The 23,135-nt window shown below is 46.8% G+C and overlaps 1 protein-coding gene across 1 annotated transcript in view; it reads right to left on the bottom strand.

The window, feature by feature from the left end:
• Positions 1-2,431: 2,431 nt before the first annotated feature.
• Positions 2,432-23,135, bottom strand: part of S1PR4 (sphingosine-1-phosphate receptor 4) — a 94,613-nt gene continuing 73,909 nt past the window's right edge. The window contains exon 2 of the mRNA XM_069648360.1: positions 2,432-4,232. Within this exon, the coding sequence (XP_069504461.1) occupies positions 3,028-4,158 (1,131 nt within the window). The 5' untranslated portion in view covers positions 4,159-4,232 and the 3' untranslated portion in view covers positions 2,432-3,027. The remainder of the gene's footprint in view (positions 4,233-23,135) is intronic.

Genomic DNA, 23,135 nt, shown 5'->3' with positions numbered 1-23,135 from the left:
CGGCAGGGTCGCCCCTATGGAGCCCTGATGAAGGCGGACGCAAAATGATGCAAATCTGCCGAAACGTGATACGAACTGGGAACACCTGTTTTGTATGGTTCCCTGTTGTACCAGATTCTGTACATTCAGTCTCTGCCACGTTGGCCTAAAAGATATCTTGTTTTCCCTATGACCCTGGAACATTTATTGTCACAATTAGAAGGATTACGAAACATAAACAAGAAATTTCCTATGAATTAGAACACTTTTTGCAATTTGGGCGATTTTATAGCCCCCCCGTTTCTAATTTTTCCTTTGTATTTATTCACAGAATATCCACCCATTGATATTAGCATGTATACTGTCATACAATAATGAGACTATTGAAATCCATCTGTATACTAATCATACAGTTTTCTATGTTTACCCTGTTGTATATACTACACTTTTCTTTTGTTATTTGATGTCATTATGAATTGTTATTGTTTTTGCATATGTATGTTGCATTCTTCAGCATTGTTTCAAAAATCCATGCACTATATGTTTGTTTGTATTAGCAAATAAATTATTGCTTTCGAATTTCTGTATTCTTGAACACAGTGAGCGGTTTGTTCATTTTTTTGTTCACCTCTTGCTTGGATCTGCAACTTAGCAGATCAACCCTTCCACTAAACAGTGGACCTGCTTAAACACCTGAACCGGTCCAACTAAACAATTGCCTTGAGTATTGTTCACTAGCAAGGGCACACTCATTTGTTTTCATGCAGTGTTAGAGGTGCCTGCGCTCTTTTTTATTGTGTATGGCTGAACTAAAGTAGTCTTTTGGGGACCTGACTTCGAAGAGGAATGGTTTGGACATTTGTCCCCCATTCTTGTTAACATTTTGTCTGAAGATTTCTCTTCTGGTTTAGGTGTGCTCGCCTGAGCCTTTTTCTGGACTTGAGTACTTACAAACCTGTCAGCAGCCTTTGCAAGCTCCCTAGGGTCTGTAATAGACTTGTTCACAAGATTCTGGTGTAGGTCAACCTCACAATTCTTCAAAACATGCTCACACGTAATCAAATTTTACATCCCTTTAAAATGTGTCAACTTTATGACATTGATAGTTAACTAGGGTGGCCATGGCAGGGGCAAGGTTTAGCCCCCCGCCTTCTGAGCTGACATGGTGTAATCCTGGCTGTCATATCGCAACTAAATATGACATGGGGCAACTGCGCCTGTAGGCTGTGTCCACTCAGAGTACGCAGGTCTATCGTGCGGTGAGCATAGGAAAATGTGTGCGGATTAGCCCCACACATTTTCCGTACGTTGATCTACCATCATTCAATTTCATGTAAAATGTCTAAAATCCCAGGCGAACACACACCCACTGTGCGGATGGTCGAATTCCTCACACCGGGAATGTTTAAACATCTTATACCCGACATGGGGAACACTGAGGTATCTGCCCTTTGAAACATAGATTCATTAAGAGAGGCAGGTGGATATGTCTTGCCTGCTGGCAGGGAATGTGGGCGCTGTGCAGTATAAGGCTGTGCTTGACAGACGTGTTTCCAGTCCACCCATACTTATTGATAGGAAAGGAAGGCACAGAGCACTCAATGTACACTCTGAAGGGGGCCTGTGCATGCCACTATATAAATGCACTGATCACTTATACCTCCTGGGTAGGTTCTGAAGGCAATGTGCATGTACACATTTGCAGTCCTCATAACAGCCCTCTAAAATGTAAGCGCCTGCACTTTCTAGATTTACACTTAGTGGGATCCTTATTGTGGCACAGCACAGATCTGCATTTTACAGTTTTTTTTGTTCATGTGCGGATAGTAACTGGATTAGAGGCATTCCTGTCTGCACCACACCTGCCGAACAATGTATTATGATACGCTGGAGCACGCTCTGGACATACCGTCTGGTCGTCTTCTCCGTACAGCTATCAAAATCATTGGAAATCTGACTCCATTTTTCATTTGATTGCTAAAAACCTTAATCTCTGACCAAGGAAACAGTCTCTTTGTCCCAAGTAGCTTAAGCAAGCTGCGCACATCAGGCATGCCCCCCTTCCCCATTCGGATTTGCGTGTAACAGTGCCTACTAATGCACAGCTTGCTGACCAATATGGCAAAGTGCACGTAAAGTGCCAAGGGCGAGTATGCTGGTCCTTTTTGCATAGACTTGCATAATAGCCTGGCAGTTAAGGGGTTAAGAAATGGCAGGTGCGGCAGTGTGAGATACGCATTATCAGCACGATAGGCAATAAGATGGCAAGCTCTGCTGATGGAAAATAAACTCCAGCAAACGAGTGCCCATTGGAGGATGCTAAAAAGATCAGGCATGCCCAAAGGAGTGTAAGTACAAAAAGTGAATGGATTCACTGTACAAAAATTACTAATGCATGCCAGTCTCAACACAGCTATGAACAACATGCGAAATGGATAGAAGACCTCATGGCTTAATTCAAAATATTATGTTTTAATGTTTCAACGTCCTTGTGTAGAAAAAAAGAAATTGGTATAACAGGCCTTTTCTGATTGATTTTCAAGGCATTCTACTGCAACAGACTCACATGAACCATGTGGTTCAATAGCACTCAATCTTCAAATGTAGGCTCCATCCATGCCACCCTGCTTCGTCTTCTTCAGGGTTGCAGGTAAGGTTAGAAAGGAGCTTAAATACATGCATCACTTTGCTTCTAGAAATATTGACCTTTGTTCGAACTCTGAACTTGTGTGCACACAACAGCGACTGAGTTCACTTGTTTAGAATTATGGAAGGAAGGCAGGCCAAAGTTTCTCAAACATCTCAACTCCTGCACTGACTGACACGTCTCTCTTTTTTTTGTCTAATGCTAATTGTGACACGGTCCATTCTCTTCCCACTCGGTATAAGAATGCATGGCTGTCCAAGATTCAGTTTAACACAAGAAATTGGATTTTGTTGTATCAAAAACACATGTGCATTGACATCTTCATAGAAGTCTCTTACTGATCCGGTGGAAACTATCACATACACCCCCACCCTCCCAAGGTTAAAGGTTTGACTCCTGGCTTAGATGCTTCCCACACTGGAGTTGCTGGTTAGCGGTTCCCTGCTTTTGATGCTCAAAGCTCTAGAAAGTCTGACGCTGTCCCGTTGACGCCGGAAACTCTCTGATGACCCAGAGGTGATGTCCTTAAACACCAAGCAGTCCGAAGGTCCGCGGACACCGGCCCGAATGCAGCAGCAGCAGATAAGCTTGAGGATAGCCCTGCGAACATCAATGCTGCCGCAGGAGTAGATGAGGGGATTGATGGCAGAGTTCAGCACGGCCAACGCCAGGGCCCAGTCCATGTTCCGGAGATGCTCGCATGTACGGTTGTGGCAAAAGACGTCCAGGAGCAGGAGGACAAAGAGTGGGCTCCAGCAGATGATGAACGCTCCCAGAATCATCAGGACCGTCTTCAGTAGCTTGAGGGACTTCTTCTGGTTGTTGACGCAAACCCGTTGGGCACTACCCTTCACAAGGTGGTAGATGGAACCATACAATAAAATGATCCCAAACAGGATGATGCTGAATATGACGATACAGACTAGAATATATTTCTTGGAGTAGAGCGGAAGGAGGGAGGAACAGTTTGTGAAGTCACACACGCAGTTCCATCCCATCAAGGGCAGCATGCCAATCACAATGGCCAACATCCAGCAGAGGCCGATGAGACCATAGACCCGGATGGTTTTACTGAGCTCCTTCTCTGCAACAGGCTTAACCATGGTGGTGTAACGTTCCACAGCGGTGATGAGAAGGCTGAAGATGGAGGCTGCCAGGGCCACAAAGAGGACCCCCTCCCGGAAAAACCATATGCTGGGGCTGAGCCGGAATGTCATGTTCCCAGACATGCAGAGATTAAAGAGGTAGGCAATGCCAGCCAGCAGGTCACTCAGCGTGATGTTGGCAATGCAGTAGGAGACCCAGCGGCGGAAGCGCATGTTCTTGATGATTGCCAAGAGGACGACCAGGTTCTCCAGTACAATCAGACAGCTGATGGCGATGAAGAGCATCTTCATGATGTCCATGCCGCCGTCCGTCCGCGGCTTGCGGAGGCTCAGCTTTCCTGTCACGTTGTAATGCAGGAGGATTACGTTGACGTTCATCTTGGCGATAGACTGCAGGCAATGGTCCACGCTGTGCGCCACGTCCATGGTGACAGGAGACCCAGCGATGTAGCTGCCACCAGAACACGTACAGCGAGCGGTCTTCAGAAGCTGCCAGTGGCCTGTGGGGACAAAAAAAGAGATCAGGAGAACTTAGAAAGTGAAATTGCATCCTCGAGTACCCAAAATCCGTGCTCGCTCTTTGTAGGGTTTCGTGTTTTGAATCTAGGCGTTATCCACATTGACAATCTTTACTTTGTGCGGTTTCCCCTTTCAGCGACTTGGTTTGAAAGGTGTGAGGTGTTGTGTGGATAGGAAAGATGCTGAAGATAGGGTGAGCAGGTAGCAATATGAGAGATGGGCAGAACCGCTCAATCACAGAGGAGATGCCAATATAAATCCAATGTGTCCTACACTTCTAATATCTTACTTAATTATTACTTATATAGCAATATTACCCTGAAGGTGGTGTCATCACACTATATAGGCACAGGCGCAAGGTTTCTAGGGGTTACAAGTATTCATGTATGCAGTAGATTTGCACGGCTGAATGACAGGTGATGTGGGGGTTTGGTGGGGACTTGGGTAGTACAGTGTTTCTACACTGGTGGATCAGGGCTGGTGGCCCATTACTCGAAGGTGAGTGCTGGGGGTCTGCGGAAAGAGCTGGACTTTTCCCTGTTTTTTTAAAGGACAGGTGTTATTTATTAATTGTGTATGTGTAACACGCCCTTAAACCACATTGGCCTCTCTTCGTGCCTCTTTGATCATTAACATAAACATTGATTTTTTCATGCATTTATTTAGCGCAGTTATGCAAAGTCCTATATATAAGAACGAAAACAGTACATCCAAATGATTACAAAATTCAATTCGTTAGAATAAATCATTTCCCGTAGCAGACTTGTCAGACCAAGAAAGTGCATTAATGATTGGAAAACGCTAATCTCAAAAGGTCTTCTTTCAGACATGTCCTAAACAAAAGAAGAGGAGTACAAGATGAAATCTTTAAAGGAAAATCAAGGAGGAGGTAAATAAGATTAAAAAAAATAGAGTAAAGGGACATCATTGTCCAGGAGATTGATATAAGTTAATGAGATTCGAAAGATGAGGAGGCGCAAGTCTATGATCGCTGACATGGGAATCTGTAGCCGTCGGTGACATGATCAGAATAACCGGGAAGGGAATCAGAGGACCCAGAATGTGAAATAGACAGAAACACTGCATATTGTGGAAGCCCAACGGATAAAGAGCAGCAATAGTTTGAACGAGAAAGAGCGAAGGATGGAATCAGTCATTGTGTAGAATTGTATGTATGCCACGTGGTGGATACCACACAACACGCCACATAACAATATTTCAGCACCTTTAATCTTTTTTGGTGGAGCTGGTTGTAGGACGGGGCAATCGGCTCAAAAGAGGAGATTCTGCGGCAACTGCGGGACCAAGAACGGACAAATCAAGGTTGGTCTAAAAGGTGTCCAGAATCCAATGCCCAGCCCTACTCTAAGTCACAGGGTCAGGGGCAGGCACATATTTGAGAGGTTTTTAGGGCCACCACGTGCTTCTTTATTTTTGTTGTCCTGGCAGGTGATCACAGCAGTGACTGCGTTCCGCTGGGATGTTGTCACGCTTTTAAGGTCCCCTACTGGGTAAAGTCTTGCTTTCTGCCCCTTCTTGCACCAGGGGTCCCTTGATAATGTAAAGGGTGAAAGTGCTCTAGCAGTTCTGCCAGGCAGTGTGCCCTCCCCTTCCTGCAGTTGGGTGATTGACAGCTTGCAGTACTTATGATCCCCACCAGCCACGATTTTCTACAAACTCTTGATCTGGTGCTGTTGACCCAGATAGCACCAGTATGTAGACTCCCGCCCCTAGCGGGTTGTTCTCCAGCTTATCCTCTCAAGGCCTGGGTCCTCCCCGCCTTTGGTTCAAGGTCCCCAGCAGGCTCCCTCATCCAGCCTTCCCTCTAAGCCTTGCCTCTTTTACAGTGGTGATCACTTAGCTCTGCCAGGTCATGTTTTGCAACTGTCTTACTCTGTGGCCATCTTGGCCATCCCAGGCACTCTCCCCAGTTCGCCTTCTTCACCTTTCTCCGTTATGCCTCTGACTGTCTGGAACGCAGTCCTAGCACCCTCAAAGTCAGGAGGCTTCTGCATCTTTTTATAGTTAGGTTTGCGCAATGTTTGTCTCAATGCCTGTTCTAGTTTCTGGGTCCCTTTCTCTGTTACTGTAAGTGTTCGTGATTGGGGTAATCCATATTCCCCCCCAAGGTTCAGATAGGACCACGTGCAGGCCTTTTTAATGACTGCATTCCGTGCTCGCCCATGCCCCCATTGTCTGAAGTCTTTGTCCGCTATCTAAGGGTTCAGTCTGCAACATCATGGTGGCGGACCCCACAGGCTCTACCCTGGGAATGGTGCAGGTAGGTTTGTAGGCTCAGAAAGAGTGCATGTGTTCATTCTGTTGGCTGTTCTCTTTCGCTGTATATTTTCCGTCTGGCTCTGCTATGGCATCCATGCCAGGGTTGGTGCACTTGAGGTGCACTCTTTGCACTGTCCCGTTTCGTGCATGGATCAGCGGTTGGGATCCGGCGCTGCCAGCAGAAGAATTTCCTCATTCAGCGAACACAGAACGCATACTTGCTTGGGCTGGTTTTTATTTTCTTACTTGTGGCTGATTCTATTGCTCTTTCTCCATAAAGGGGATGGTAGACCAGATAGTGGGGCACCCAAGGGAGGCTTAGGTGAGCTCTAGGGAATCGCCTCAGGATCAGGATGATGCCATGCAATATGGGATCAATCCTTAGTTGAGTGCTTAGAAGCTGGAGGAGTCCGCCATAAAGTGCTAGAAGCCTATTTTCCCTGGTGGGCCCCATTACAATTACAATACCTTACCACAACTTGCAATCTGCATTTAGCAGCAAAAGAAGTGAAAATAAATCTGTACAAATGCATTCGGCGAAAGTGTAAATCAGCACCAGTGGGCTAGACCATTGGCATGGACATTATAGCAAAACAAAAGAGGTGATAGGTTTGGAAAGAATCCTAACCTCTGGCATTGCTCTGGACAACCCTCCAGACCATCGTTTTTCAAGCCATTACAGAAAGGGAAAGACCATGTGCAAATCAGGCTTGGTCCCACCCCAAAAGGGGCAGTCCAGCCCGAACTGCTATGTCACATCCCTTCTGCACGAGCCACCAGCATAGCCAGACATGTTTTGGCCTTGTTGGGCCTCATCAGAGAGGAGCAGCTTGGGTCTCTAGACCCAGCAGGCACAGGACCCAAGTCTGGGCATACCTGTCCCACTCATGGCCACTATAGCAAAATGAAAGGTGATGGCTGGAAGGTTTTGAATTGATCTAAACCTCTGGCATTGCTCTGGGTAACCCTCCAGATCATCGTTCTTCGCCTGCCAAGCCGTTACAAAAGGGGATATACCACACGCAAATCAGGCTTGGTCCCACCCCAAAAGGGGCAGTCCAGCCCGAACTGCTATGTCACATCCCTTCTGCACGAGCCACCAGCATAGCCAGACATGTTTTGGCCTTGTTGGGCCTCATCAGAGAGGAGCAGCTTGGGTCTCTAGACCCAGCAGGCACAGGACCCAAGTCTGGGCATACCTGTCCCACTCATGGCCACTATAGCAAAATGAAAGGTGATGGCTGGAAGGTTTTGAATTGATCTAAACCTCTGGCATTGCTCTGGGTAACCCTCCAGATCATCGTTCTTCGCCTGCCAAGCCGTTACAAAAGGGGATATACCACACGCAAATCAGGCTTGGTCCCACCTCAAAAGGGGCAGTCCAGCCCGAACTGCTAGGTCACATCCCTTCTGCACGAGACCACCAGCATCGCCAGACATGTTTCGGCCTTGAAGGGCCTCATCAGAGAGGAGCAGCTTGGGTCTCTAGACCCAGCAGGCACAGGACCCAAGTCTGGGCATACCCGTCCCACTCGTGGTGACTATAGCAAAACGAAAGGTGATGGCAGGAAGGTTTTGAATTGATCTAAACCTATGGCATTGCTCTGGGCAACCCTCCAGACCATCGTTCTTCGCCTGCCAAGCCATTACAGAAGGGGAAAGACCATATGCAAATCAGGCTTGGTGCATTACAAGCCATGAACCTAAAAAAACGATGGATTTCCCCCTGGCTTAAGAAGGTCTTTGTCCTTCTGGAATATGTGGTGGGTGAGTTCATGGCATGAAGTGTCCAGGAGAGAATTGCAAAGTATCCGTGTCCAAGAACAGAGTGGATCCTCCAGCTTCATGCATTTGCAGAGGATCTGTTAGGTACAGTGGGTGGCTTCCTCTGCCTAATGATTTAATTATTGACATATGAGTCGCTGACATTGCTTTTTCAAACAGAGTTAATCTGCTATTTTATTCATTATTTTTAATGTGACAGGAAGTTATTCGCCTCCCAAATGTAAAATAAATAAATTAGAGCAAATGTGTGGTTTCTTCTGAAACCATCACCACATCTCCAAAATCAGAAGAGTGGATGGGGCCAGAGATCATTAGAAACTGGCATGAGATTTCAAGTCGACTTTCACCCAAAGACTAGTGGTGGTCGGTCCATGGTAGCAAATCCTGGTTTGCTTGTAGCTGAGTGCGTCATGCGTGTGTGCCAGGTCTCCGAGCACTGGCCTGCATGCTTCAAGCCTGCTGCATATCTGCGCGCGCTGGAGACATGTTCACACATGTGCTGCATGACTAAGCTCAAAATATAAGGGGAAAAAGCAGAGCTGCCGACTGAGAAGATGGCAAGAGCGCGGATACTGTGCTCCCCAACTTCGATGCTTTGAACTCTGACCCAACACAGTTCACTATGCTGCAGCGGCCGAAGTGTGTGACAGGAAGCAGTGGAACCATGTGATGTATCTGAGTCAGGAAAGACATGGAGCAGGAACCAGGCTGACTCAGGTAAGTGTAAAAGGAACAGGCTTTATTCTTCTTAGTTGCATAGGTATAGTCAATGAAAGGTAGGAGAGTAAGAATAAGCCTCTGCCCTGGTTCCCAGTCTATCTCCAAGTGCCAACCGACACTCTCTGGAATCCCCATGCCTCCAACACTCTCAGCTCCACTTTAACATTCTATGAGGCCCTTTCATACACAAGCACTAGCTACAATCATACCAGGATACCACACCATGCTTCATGGTGGCCCGCCCCACTGCCCACAAACCCCATCGCCACATCTGCTTCCACAAGCAGTGCAAACCCCAGTCTTAGGTCCCGCCACTCCTCCATTCCACCGCCACCACTGTGTAAAGGCCCAAACACATGGAACGAAAAAGCTAAATGCATTTTAAACGACCGCCTTTACCTTTGTTGATTGTCCCCCACATCATGCAGCTTTACACACCTCCCGTTACCAATCACCCACCGTTCACACCTCTCAAGGGCCAAGGTATATCTTAAAGCCGCCACTCCCACCTGTGCAATAACCGCCGGTACAGCTGTGTCTGCAGTACTTACGTGCAAAATAATAATTCTGATTAGTGTGAGTGAAGGGTTATGATGGGGCTTGGTACTGGGTTTTGTCCCAATCAGGCAACTGAAAAATTAACCGCACCCTAATAGTTCTATGATAGCTCACGGTGCTAGGCAACTAGCGGCCTTTTCATTTGCCCACATCCGCCGGCAGGCGGAAGCGCCGGCTGCCGACACGAAGGCCCATACCAAGGCCCCTGTTTGCTCCCTGTTCGCGCCGTGGAGCGAGGAAGTGCCCTATCCTGAACCTTCACATATGACACCTGTCCGTTACGGCGCTGGACACTGTACCGCAGAACATTCAATCCCAGACGATGATGCGCTCCTGACTTTAGGACATGTACGGAACACCTAAAAAGAAATGCGGTAAGACTCTTCGTTGTCCTGACCTAGCTGAACCCAGTATGGTGAACTCACCCAGCTTGACGTCCTTGTTGCCCCGAATGGATATTAAGGTCATTCCCTTCTCTCATTCGGGAGTGCCCTCACTAACTTAGTATCACATTTTCATTACCATTCTAGTTACGAATCACAACCTTCTTCAAATGCTCATATGAACGCCATGCCCCAGCCCCTATGCTCAGTATTTGCATAGCGATTGACGTTAATCCAACTGCTCGCAACCTGCTGCACTCACCTTAGTCAGACTAGCTGAACCATTGCCTCTGAGTCATTGATTGCATTCTGTACATGTACTTACCTAGACAGATTAGCTGAACCATTGCCTTTTGAGTCATTGATTGTATTTTGTACATGTACTTACCTAGACTGATTAGCTGAACCATTGCCTTTTGAGTCATTGTTTGCATCTTGCACATGTACTTACCTAGCCAGATTAGCTGAACCATTGCCTTCTGAGTCACTGATTGCATTTTGCACATGTACTTACCCAGACAGATTAGCTGAACCATTGCCTCTGAGTCATTGATTGCATCGTGCACATGTACTTACCTAGCCACTTCCTGGCTGGTCCTACCTCTGCCCAGCGCAGAATTCCTCTACGCTCCTTCCAGCGCACTCTCACCCCACCGCACAGACGGTTAGGGCACTTGGATCACGATATGCAGCCAATGCCAACTGCTAGCCACCTTATTCTCACCATCATCGTAGGGTTCATCATTACCACATCCCTTTGTCCCCCACCCCCAGCACCGTTAAGACCGACCCTCATCACCCTACCCTACACCATCCCACAATGCCCCTTAGTAACCCATACCTCAATGAACCTGCGCTATGGCTCCAACACTTCGCCACTAAACCTACACCTAATCCACCTTGTACGCTCCAAGTCAGGAATCTTAGACTTGGATCCAGACTGCCTCGTGCCCCCGTGCCCCTTCCATTCAGTACACACATGCCACCACTATTACACAGAAATTACCACCATCCCACAGCGCCATCTCTGCCAAAGAGCTAAAGGGTGCCCTCATGAAAGCTAGATCTGTTACGGCCCACGCGTTGGACATCTCTGACCTCATCACCACTCATAACCTCGATTTTGCAGCCATCACCGAAACTTGGTTACACGCAGCCTCTGGCCCACTCCTTGCCCTTGCTATTCCCAACGGTTACTCTATCATTAGAGCTGACCGACTATCAACATCCAAAGGAGGTGGAGTAGCATTCATACATAGAAATAACATCACACTTACAATCATCCCCAACACTGAGCTCAGTTCCTCAGAATCCCTCTCTGGGAAACTCACCTTATCTCCAACTAACACTGCAACTCTACACCTTATCTATAGACCTCCAGGACCACTTGGCTCCTTCATAGATGGGATCATGGTCATTCTAACTATCAATACTAAACCTAACTCTCAGGTATTGCTTCTAGGTGGCCTTACCTTGGCCTACTCGACACCAAGGATCACTTGGCTTCCGAGGTCGCTACCACATTAGCTAATTTAGGATTCCAACAGCGCATCGACGAACCTACCCATATTAAGGGCAGAACGCTCGACTGGATTACTGACCTCAATTGCAACACCACCATAAATTCCAACCACCCTTGTGCCTGGTCCGACCACCACATCATCATCTTCCACCTACCAGCGACCAACCCTCTCATCACTCCCACGATAGCTCCAGCCATTCCCACAAGGAATAAAAAAGACATCACCAGGGATAAACTACTCCCACTCATCCTTCCTATCCTGAATAAATGTGTGTCCCAACATAACGACCCCACAGTCCTAGTAGACATCTTCAATCATACACTGCTTAAAGCCATTGATAATATAGCACTGCTTAAACTATGGAAAGCTAAACAACAAGCCCATTTGAATTCCTGGTTCACCCCGCAGTTAAGAACTTTACGCAAAGAAAAACGCAAGGCTGAATCACTCTGGAAGAGCCACCCCTGTGACTCTAACAAAGAACGCCTCATTTTCACCACACACAATTACAAGGAAGCGATTTTACAAGCCAAAAAGGAGACCTACAACCAACGTATCTTACAAGCGGAATCCAACACTAAGGAGTTATTTAAAATCCTTAAAGAGCTGGAATCCCCCTCCCCCGCTCCCGATACCTGCACTAAAGACAGTAAATGGTGTAACAACATCCAAAAACTCTCCTCAACAAAATCACCACCTTGCAATCGAAAATTAACGCCAAACAAACTACCCTACTCACCAACCCCCCCACTAAACCCTCCACTATCCCGATAGCCTCCTTCACTCACACACCTTTTAGCTTCACCCCCCTCACCATCCTCGAGGTCGAAAACATTATTCGCAATTTAAAACCCTCTAACTGCCAAGGTGACTCCTGCCCAGCACCTACCATTAAAGAAGCAGCACATGACCTAGCTCCTTTTATAACCACCTTCATCAACTCTTCATTCCTAACGGGAATGGTACCCAACAACTTAAAGGACGCGTGGGTTATCCCTCTCCTAAAAAAACCGACCCTGGACCCCGAAACCCCAACTAACTACAGACCTATTACCACTGTACCGTTCCTACTCAAAATACTTGACAGAGCAGCATACCTGCAGATTCAGAACTACTTAGAAACTAATAACCTCCTCGGCTCAAGACAATCTGGCTTCAGACCTAAGCACGGGACTGAAACAGCTCTTCTTGACCTCAAAACTCAAATTGAGGACCTTAAAGACAAACGGTAAACTGGCCCTTCTACTACTACTGGACTTATCCGCTGCCTTAGATTTGGTCAATCACCAAATACTATGTCGGCATCTGAAGTCCGCCGCCCACTTCTCTGACAACGCATCCAATTGGATTAGGTCATTCCTCGACAATAGGCACATGAGAGTTTTCTCACCTACCGCATTGGCCGATCCTACACCAGTCCCTTGTGGAGTCCCGCAAGGGTCTTGTGTCTCCCCTACTCTCTACAATGTTTTCACCAAACCATTATTTGATGTGCTTGACTATCTGGGCGTCACCTACACGAATTACGCTGATTACACCCAGATACTCATACGCATCACTGGTGACTACATTGTTGACTCTAAAGCCCATAATGACATTTACATTGTCATACAAGCATGGATGGTCCAGCACGAGCTGTGCCTCAACGATGACAAGACTGAGCTTCTCATCTTAAGTACGCAACAGAGACTTAACAAACTGAGTCCCCTGTTCGGCTCCTTTAACATTGATGGTAATCTAATTAAAGGATCTAGAGACACCAAAACTCTGGGTATCTACCTGGACGCCTCCTTGACTCTCACCAGACAAACTAATGCAGTGGCTGCTGCGTTTGCCTACACCTGCAAATTGATCTCAGCCTTTCGCCCATTCCTTACCGCCCAGAACTGCATTACCTTGGCCAGGACCTTGGTTATGTCCAAATTAAACTACTGCAATGCACTGTACCAAGGCACTAACCAGGGTAATCTTAACAAACTCCAGACTACCCAAAATAATGCCATTAGAGCGGCTCTTAATATCCCCCGATCTGCCCACATCTCAGAAACCAGGCAGAACCTTAACTGGCTCTCAGTCGCCCAAAGGATCTTCCTGAAAGCACTGGCCCTTACATACAAATGTGTTAACCACCAGGCCCCCACATATCTAGCGTCGCGATTCTCTCAACATATACCAACGCGAGCGCTTAGATCTACACAATCCAAAGGTCTTGCAATCCCTAGATTCAAGCTTCAGACTGCTGGGGGTGCCAGCTTCCCTGTCTTGGCAGCCAAGCTTTAGAACACTGTACCACTTACTAACAGAACCTTACCATCATTTAACCTATTCAAACTCAAAGCCAAGCTTTGGCTAGTTACATCTCACTAACAACTACTCTTCTGACTATGGACGGGCCACCTGGGACCCAGCTCTGCTTTGTTCCGGCACTACTGTTCTGCTTATTGCCCTGATTTGCAACGTCATTTGTATATTCTGTTTACAATCTGTTGGTACCATTGTGATGATATGCCATACCTGTAATGTTCTGCCAAGATATGCGCCAGGTTTCCCTTGGGCCTGGTCTGCGTTATATAAATAAAACAAATACAAATACAAATGCATCTAAACCAGCAGGGCTCAAGTTCAAATCCCCAGTTACAGTCCACTGAAGAGCAAGTTTCAATTTCTTCCTACACTTTTATTTTAAAATGAAACCATTCTGGAACGGATTATTTTTCAAATAAAAGTATAACAACAGTAAAACTTAAAAAAGTAGAGGGGCACTGCTCCAAACTACTCACGCCCACCTCGACCACCGCTATGCTGGCTTGGGCTGATGGGAGCTGTAGTCGACACCGTCTGGGGCGCCAAAGGTTGCAAACCTCCATTTAGATGGCCCTGGTGGTCCTTGCTAGCATTCATACTTAGGCAGCAATGAATATATCATATTACAGAAGCATGGAAGGTATTTCTGGGAACAAAGTGGAAGATATTTAATTGCAGCATGAAAGGAAGCTGCAGACCATCTGGGAAATTGTGGCAATGTGTGGTTTCTGCTGCTGTCACGGGTACATGGTTCACTGATAGGTGGTAAGGGTATTAAAACGGTTTGTATGTTTCGGGGCGAGGGATTTCTGCAACTTCAGCATCCAGCCAGAGCCACTGAGGCATGTGGTATTGCAAAACATTTCACCAGTGCACACAAGCACCTATTCACACTGCCACAGTCATGACACATGTTATGTGGCGGAGATTTTATAAAGCTCCTAATCGCCCCCATTGTCGTCTCCGAGTGCTGAGGCTTGCCTGGAAGCTGGCGTGTAGGGTGGGCGTCTCCGAATAAGTTTCAAGAGGATAGAATAGCTCAGGGGGTGGGAGCAAGTACTGCTGCAGCAATCTTTGGAACCCAAGGTCTCCCACCTCTGATTTTCAGGGGGCTTGCTTGGTTGTATAAGGAGTGGGCGGTGCTTCAGAGATTTGTGTAACGTTCAGGTCATAGGTTAAAACCTCTGAAGGTCAGCCTCAGACTTTCACCGTTCTTGGAGCAAAGAAAGGAGCGCCACTGAGTTGGGTATTTGGGACACGAGTTGCACGATTTACTGTAGTGTAGCACAGGGTGTGTAGTGTGTACAATATCTGTCGGATCAAATCATTCAAAAATGTTTTCCATCATGAGGATTAGGCTGTGGAGTGTGAATGGAATGTTCAAAAGTGTCCCTTAGTGTGTTATCAAACGTGGTCCTGTTCTTGACGAAAATATGGTAACCCTTTCAATCTTTTATTATAGCGGCCATGCCAAGATTATTTACAAATGTAGCAACAGGGGTCAAGTCCTAAAAAAAAAGTGGGGTGTGGGGGCTCATTAACATACCAATTGAATGCGGCGTCACCAGAAATGAGCATATTAAGGGGCCTTCTGAAAAAAGGGGGGACTCCTGAAAAAAGTGGGTGGGGAGACTCTATCCACCTGCGTGTAGCCTCGACTTGAGCCGTGTTTAGCAATGTGTGTAAATGGAGCACTTCTGCCTGAAGCCCCCTCAACTATAAACTTTCATTTTGTAGTCATGGAAGTTCTATCATTCTCATAACGAATGGACATGTACAATCTGTAGTTTAGTTATCAAATTATATCAGTAAAAACTAACTGGATTAGTGGTATTGTGCGTCTGAGTGAAGGGGTGGCAGGAGCTGCTGGGTATGATTACACACTGTTAGCAAGAAAAAACGAACAAACAGGAGAACAAATCCCTTTTGAATGAAAGAGAGCAAAAAAGAAGAAGGAATTCTTCCACAGCCTGTATGTGAGTATTGGGCTAAAGGCCGAGAGGGGTGGGAGGTGCTGGGAAGAGAGAATAGGGGGGGAGTCCCTGACATCCCACAGAGATCGCATCACTTCAGCCCTAAAAACCCTACACTGGCTCCAAGTTAAACATCGCATCACCTTCAAAACAATGTGCATAACGCACAGGGCAATCAGTGGACAAGGAGCAGAATTCCTACAAAGGAAAATAACAGTCTACAAACCAACGAGACCCTTCCGATCGAGCAACGAAATCCGCCTGGAACTCAAACCATACCTCAAGAAAAAACTTGGAGGCACCTCCTTCTACCACTTAGCCGCAAAAAACCTGGAACAACATCCCAAAGGAAATAAGAAACACTGAAGATCACCTAAAATTCAGGAAATCACTAAAAACCTGGCTCTACAACACCACAGACTAAACCTGAAAAACAAAACTGGTAAAAAAGGATAACTAAACCGAAAAGACACAGACATCCCTGACCGGGGAGAGTAAAGCCCACGGCAGCTGGACGGGTGACATCGGATAGACAGGAACACAGGCGGCACACATGGAGATTGAGTCAACTGACCCAGACAATCCCACCAACTCCTCGCCCGCACCGTAATTTAATTACCGCCAAGTACCACATTGGGGTGGAATTTTAGAGACATTGACAATACCCACACTACCTGAGAGGTTGTCATTAGCAGAAGCACTGGCCACGAGAGTCTAAATGGAGGATAAGGGGAGCCACGAGAGAGCATGTTAGAGGTGGGGGCCAGAGGAGTAAGGAACCTGTAGACCAGTCAGACCCAGATCAGGACAGAGCCGTAACAGGGGAGACTATGCAAGCCGAGCGCTTCTATTCAGGATAGAGATGCAAACTAACCAACCCTACTAACAACTTCCCTTTTTGCATACACCTCTCAAACCCAAAACCAAACACAACCAAAACCTACAGCACAACAAACCGCACAAACTTCACTACATTGCAACAACAAAACAAAACACACATAGCCTTGCACAACAGTACACGACGACTACCGGCCGCAAACACCCCAGGCCCAGCCAACAGACCCACCGGGCTGAGGCCGCCAACAGCACATCACTGCTCTCTTGCATTTTCCCTGCTTCCTCCCAGTTACTCAACACCCCCTCTCCATTTTCAGAGCCGCCAGAGCGCCAAGGGACCACTACGGTGGTGATAGTGCACGGTACAAATGTCCTTTAACATTAACATCCCCATGAAGGTGAAGAGAAAGCGCTAAAAAGGGGGACAAGTGACCTTGATTCATGAACAAAGGATTGCGGAAAAGGAGGATTGCTGTAGCCTCATAGAAGCGTTAAGCAACCCACTGGTGCAGAAAGGGGGAGCGAGGGTTGTGTGAAGTCTGGGGGAAGGAAGAGACACCAAGGGCCTGTTTCTCAGGTGTGTGCAAACGTAAGAAAGTGTTCTTCCATGAAGGAGGAACACTGTATTTACAAACACCATATTCTGATGAAGAAAGAATGTGGTGCAGAGACATGAAAGCCTTGGCTTTTGCATGTGCCTGATTTATGGCTTGGCAACAGCCCTAGCAACCATGGGGAATGCAAGGCAGCAACATGGAGGGGATCCTCCTCCCAGCAGCACTGGTTTAGCAAGACAAAAAAGGAGTAAAAATACAGCACCTCTGAGGTGCCGTTAAACTCCACTGCACACCTTTTCTCTTTATAAACAATGCATTTATTAGACTGCAGCACCACTTTTCTAGTTTAATGAAGGTTTAAAAAAAAACTTTCTTAAACTAGAAAAGTGGCAGTCTCTTCAGAAATGCTTGCAATGTCACTGGAGCACGTTTCCCCCACAACATGTGATTTTAGCAGTTTTTTGCTGCTGGAAAGCACATTTCCCCTCTAATAATTCCACCCACCTCAAAATGATGGTGCTGAAAAACAGAGAGGAGAATGTAGTATTTCCACATACTTTTTATCACAAGCTCAGAATCAGGCCCCCAGTGTTCCGGTACCGGGCATTTCTTTGAAGCAGGAGGCTGAATCACTATACGGCTGCACAAAAGTTCAAGTAATTAGCAAACCTTGTGGTATTGCAAAATAAATTGTGACACAATATAGCTTGCCAGATGAAGGCATCTGTGGGCATTTGTCTCTGCTGCCCAAATGCACTACATTTGAATTTGCATTAAAATCAGCTTTGCACTTGAGGGATGGAATACGCGGGTATTTTCTTCAAGGGTGAAAGACTGATGTTTCTGAGCGGATATATGACATTTGTGTATAAAACATGTGTACAATTAAATGCTGTCTGCCATGTGTGCATGGCAGGCAGCATTTAGGTATGCAGTGTTTACTCCTCATTTGCAAGGCATAGTATTTGCACTCTGTCGTGCAAATGATGAAGATTTCGTGGTGGGTCCCTGGCGACACCTCAGTGCAAACATACCAGGTGTGAAGAATTCGACCCTCAGCACTCTGGGTGTGCGCTCACCTGGGCTTTTTTGCAATTTGAAATTGAATGATGGTAGATCAACCTTCAGAAAATGTGTGGGGCTAATCCGCACACATTTTCCTATGCTCACCGCATGACATGCAGATAGACCCATGTACTCTGGGTGGACACAGCCTACATACTAAGTCCCCCGTCATAAGTAATTGGGATCTGACAGGTGTATACCCGATGCATCTCCATAAGGGGGAGGGCCAAACCTTCACCCTGCCGTGGCCCGTCTAATTAACTAACAAAGGCTCCATGAATCCAACCCATTCTTTTTTTGAGCCCTGTAGCTGGTGGCAGCATTTGCATGCTAATAAGAGTTTAATTCAAGCAGGCCCACATGGGGCCTGGTTTCAGAGGCTAACAGGGGGGACAGGAAACCCCAACATCCTTTCATGTGTAACTGTGTCCACCTGAAGTCAGCCCCCGCCCCCCTCAATAGCATTGACAGTGAGCTGTCATATCTGGGACTGCATGTTTGCAGTAGTCTATCCCCATAGGGGGACCCCATTCAGAAGGTACGAGTATATGGTTTTACGTAGTCATAGAGACTGTTCGCGAAGCAGCTTCAAGAGAGACCAGCCACTTTAATCAGGAACCACAGAAAGCTCCATTAACCATAAGGACCCTTTGATCCACAACAGACAGGAAGATGGGTGGGACTTAGTATTACAAGTTTTCACCGCTTTACCATTTCTCTCTGTTTATGACCTCACGCATACAGGTTGGTGGGGACGCACATTGTTGGTGGGGACCCAGGATTGATTCATTAAGGTAGGCTTAGCCTACAACAATCCCTGTGGTCTAATTAGCTTTAAAAGAGGGCTGAAACCCTCTTTTGGCAGATCATCTGAAGACTTTGCAAGGAGTAACTAGAACAACTCAGCATTTGGACTGGCTGAATGTACAGTCTGCCTGACATCTTCGGCCAGTGAAGGAAGGTCAAGACCTCCAAGAGGGAAGCAAGATCGCTCCCCTAAACATCTCCCAGGGAAAAGAGGGAGATACTGAATCCAGAGGAATCTCCAGCAAATACAGAACCGATATCCAGCCAGCACACAGCGTGCCCTGCAAGGTCTGCAGCAAGCTTCCTAGATGGCAAGTGTCAGAGAGTCTCTGAACCAAACAAAGGAAAAGACAGCTGCCGGCAACACTCGCCTCAGCTTTGGGCCATCCGCCTTAAAGGACCACACAACCAATGTGAAGAAGCTAGGAGGAATGAATCGACAAGCATCTACCGACATGCACCTTAAAGAACATTTTTGAGCCAGTCAAGCCCTTTGAGCTGCAACTGACTGCACCAGTGACTGTTGTTAGGCCACAGTCCCTAAAGCCACCTGACACGCCTTGATTAGTGCTTTAGAATCGCCACCCAGCACTGAGACAACGTTTCCTGACTCTAAGCCACCATGTAGGCTAGCCTGCAGCCGTCCATCCAGCCTCGCTTTCCGATCTGCCTGTTGCCTGATACCCGCTGCTGTCTCCCATCTTGAACTCTGTTGCAGAAGCTGCAAAGCGCCCTGAACACGGCTCGACCCTGTTGAGCAACAAGAACTTTGACAGCACAAGGTACATTGTGGTTCTGTCCCCATGGTCCTTCTCCGAAGGCCCCTAGTGACATTTTACAACACATTGCTCCTCTCCTTTGGTGTTGAAACGAAGTATCCTTGAACTATTGTGCTTAATTACCGACTACCCTCCTATCAGTATCCAGAGTACATCCCTTTTCTTTCTTTGAAACTGTCTGTCCGTTACATTCCTTCACAGGGTGGGTTGTATAACCAACGACCCATGACCTTTTTACAGATAAGCCTGCCATTCCGTCCATGTTACCAAAATTGGACAAGGAGGTTTATAATTTGATTGTGTTTCCAATCTGTTTGGATCCCTTCTGGTGTACTAGAGGTGTGGGGCTGATTGATGGTTTAGAAACCGATATTCACCCCTGGACCACTGGTTCCAGGGAAGTTGATTCGTCACACCAGGTCCCTGATGTCAAATTACCGTCTTCAATAAAATGAGCTCTAATTAGATTTGGCTAGGTTCACATACCCTTACTGGAATCTTCCAGTCGTGATGAGGCACATTTAAGCTATAATCACATTCTTTTTGCTGAAATGCCTAGGTTGTCTGGATATTTTCTTATGCCGTTGGTGCACTTTTCAAGCCATAGCAATAAAATGAATTATTATTTATGCTTTTGAACCTCAAACCTTAACAAATATGTATATGAACTAAAACTGGCAAGATGTCAAACACTTACATCGCACACTGGGTCCAAATCCAGCTTTCACCACTTCACCACTTAACCCTGATGTTTGAATCTAGGCATATGTCTAATCTCACTGTGTAATTTCCGCCAAAATTGAACGTCCCTGGAAATCATTCAGTTTGCATATTTTTCTACAAAGCTCTAATATTTTGCTAGACTGTAGAGCTGCTACACGTACAATAATAGTGACCATTCATATATTGGATGCCACAACGTTATTTGACTATTGGGGCCTCGCTACGATGTCAGTGGTAACCTGCTGATGCAGCTGGGGGGTTGCCACCAACCTCGTAACACCATACTCGCCGCCTGACATCCCAGTGCCACCGGGAGATTATAATCGGCGACGGACTGGATGTCAGGTGGCGGAAAAGGTAAGACGCCATTCCTGTGCAGTCCTATAGGACTCCATGGGAATGGGGACACAGAAGCAGGTGCCGGTGCTGCCGCAGAAACCATGCCTGCAGGGGCCAGTATTCCCGGCAGCTTAGACCTGCTGTGAGATCCGGCACCTGCAGGCAATCTCGTAGTCTATCAATCCGGAAAGGGTGCCAGTAAGTTGCTAGTGGCACCCTTATTTATATACCGCCAAACCTGGAATGAGGCCCTTACATTACATATGAAAACTTTTAATTTCACTATCAGTGATGCGCTAGAACATCAAAATCTGATGACTCTCCTGGTAATGGTATTTTCTGTGATGTCACTTCTGATGTCAATACATAAGAACATTAGCGGGTCTGCAGGACTTTTGCTGCAAAAGGACTCGGGAATACCAGGACGGGTCCTGGGGGAAAACCTGATAGGTCACTCCCCCGTATGGAATGTGTATTTGCACGGTTACCTTGCACTTAATATCATTAAAGATTCTTGATAGTAAGGTTCATAATGTTGAGTTTTGATCTTTAATATAATTATTATTGTTGTGGTTAGCCGACACGTGTTTTTGACCCCTCTGTGTCTTTATCAAGGGTAATATTATTTAGAGTGTTTCTGCAGTTGCAGCTTTCCTGTCGTCGCCCGCAGGTGGCCCTTTGTAGGGTCGGTCTGGTCTTGGGATGTGCTGTATTCAAAGGGCCTCCTGCGGGCGATGACAGGAAACTGAACCCCCGCAAACTGAAACCGCAGAAACACTCTAAATAATATTTGCCTTGATAAAGACCCGCAGGGGTCGAAACATGTGTCCGCTGACCAGAACAAGAATAATGATATTAAAGATCAAAACTCAACATTATGAACCTTACTATCAAGAATCTTTAATGATATTAAGCGCAAGGTAGGCGGGCAAAAACACATTCCAGATAAAACACGAGGTGTGGGCAACAACTCAAACACCAGCAACCTCGTAGCTCAAGCAAAACTACATGAAGCCAAAAATACCCTGAGTGAAGCACAAGCCTAATGCCCAAACCTATACTCACCCTCAGTGCCCTGTGTGCAGGACCGTCCTACATGCTTGCTAGTTTTCTTTTGTGGTGTGTGTGTTGTGTTAAAATGCCCTTGCCACTAGTGTCACCATAAAAGTGGATCTAGGGGGGAAGAGAGGTGCAAATGATACTGTGCGGAACCACTCGCACCGCAAACAGCACCCGATGCTGCCCCAAAGTGCCCTGCCAAGGCATTTAGCAGAGGTGGCCACCCTAGGAACATCACTTACCAATAATTAGCATTCGCTTGAGTTCTGACTCTTCCTCGTCACAGTGTTAAATTCTTCCTGATGGGAGGACGTTTTTTGAAACATTTTTAAGTGTTTTAATGTTTTGTTAATATAGAGATTTAGATCTTTTGGAAGCAAGGAGGGGAAGCCCCTCATGACAACGTGCCAGGCTGGGGAAGCGCAGGACTCAGTGTAATGCAGATTAATGGTGACTACTCGTTGATTCTCCATATCTATCTACTGGGGTTTAATAAGGGCGACCGTCCCAGCACGCGGGCTGCAGGCTGCACCCAGATTTCAGCAGCGAAGGCTTCACTCGCATCGCAGAGCTCTTTCATGGCCCTTTGAAATAACACTTACATAACTTCCTATTTGACTCACAAGTGTCATTTCTTGAAGCTTGTGTTTCGGCAAGGATTTGTGTTCGTATTTCTATTTGTGAGAACATATTAAAAACACGTTGCCCAATCTTTGGACCCTGTTTGCCCACATGGCACCTGGGTAAAGACGAATAACAACCGGAAGGTTAGAAGGCGGATTCTAGCAGTAAGCATGTTCTGAGGCTGTGGCGGGCGGGAGGGAGCTACTTCAGCTGCACATCGGAATGTGTAGCCCCGTCCCAGTGCCACAGGCAGCCCAGTGGAGCAGCACCACCAGCTTTGTGCCCTAAGGCGGCACATCCACCATCTCCATGAGCAGCACTGCCCCTGCAGCTCTGCGTCCAAAAGGATACACCGCTCCCTACCTTGCAGGGCTCGAGGTGAGGGAACACGCGAGTGGACGGCATCCACCCACTGTTTTCAGGGGCAGACATCTCTCCTGCGTATTTGAGGAATGGTAGCTTGTGCCCTTCAATCAGTGTAGTTTCCTCGGCCCGCTACAAATTTTGCGGCAGCCGGCATTCAGGATTTGGGTTAAGACACTCGCAAGACCACACGAAGGCTCGCAAT

The sequence above is a fragment of the Ambystoma mexicanum genome, chromosome 1p (genome assembly GCF_040938575.1).
Source record: "Ambystoma mexicanum isolate Mex_15411 chromosome 1p, UKY_AmexF1_1, whole genome shotgun sequence".
NCBI lineage: Eukaryota > Metazoa > Chordata > Amphibia > Caudata > Ambystomatidae > Ambystoma > Ambystoma mexicanum.
Note: the sequence above shows the minus strand (reverse complement) of the source record. Positions and strands in the feature narration are given on the sequence as shown.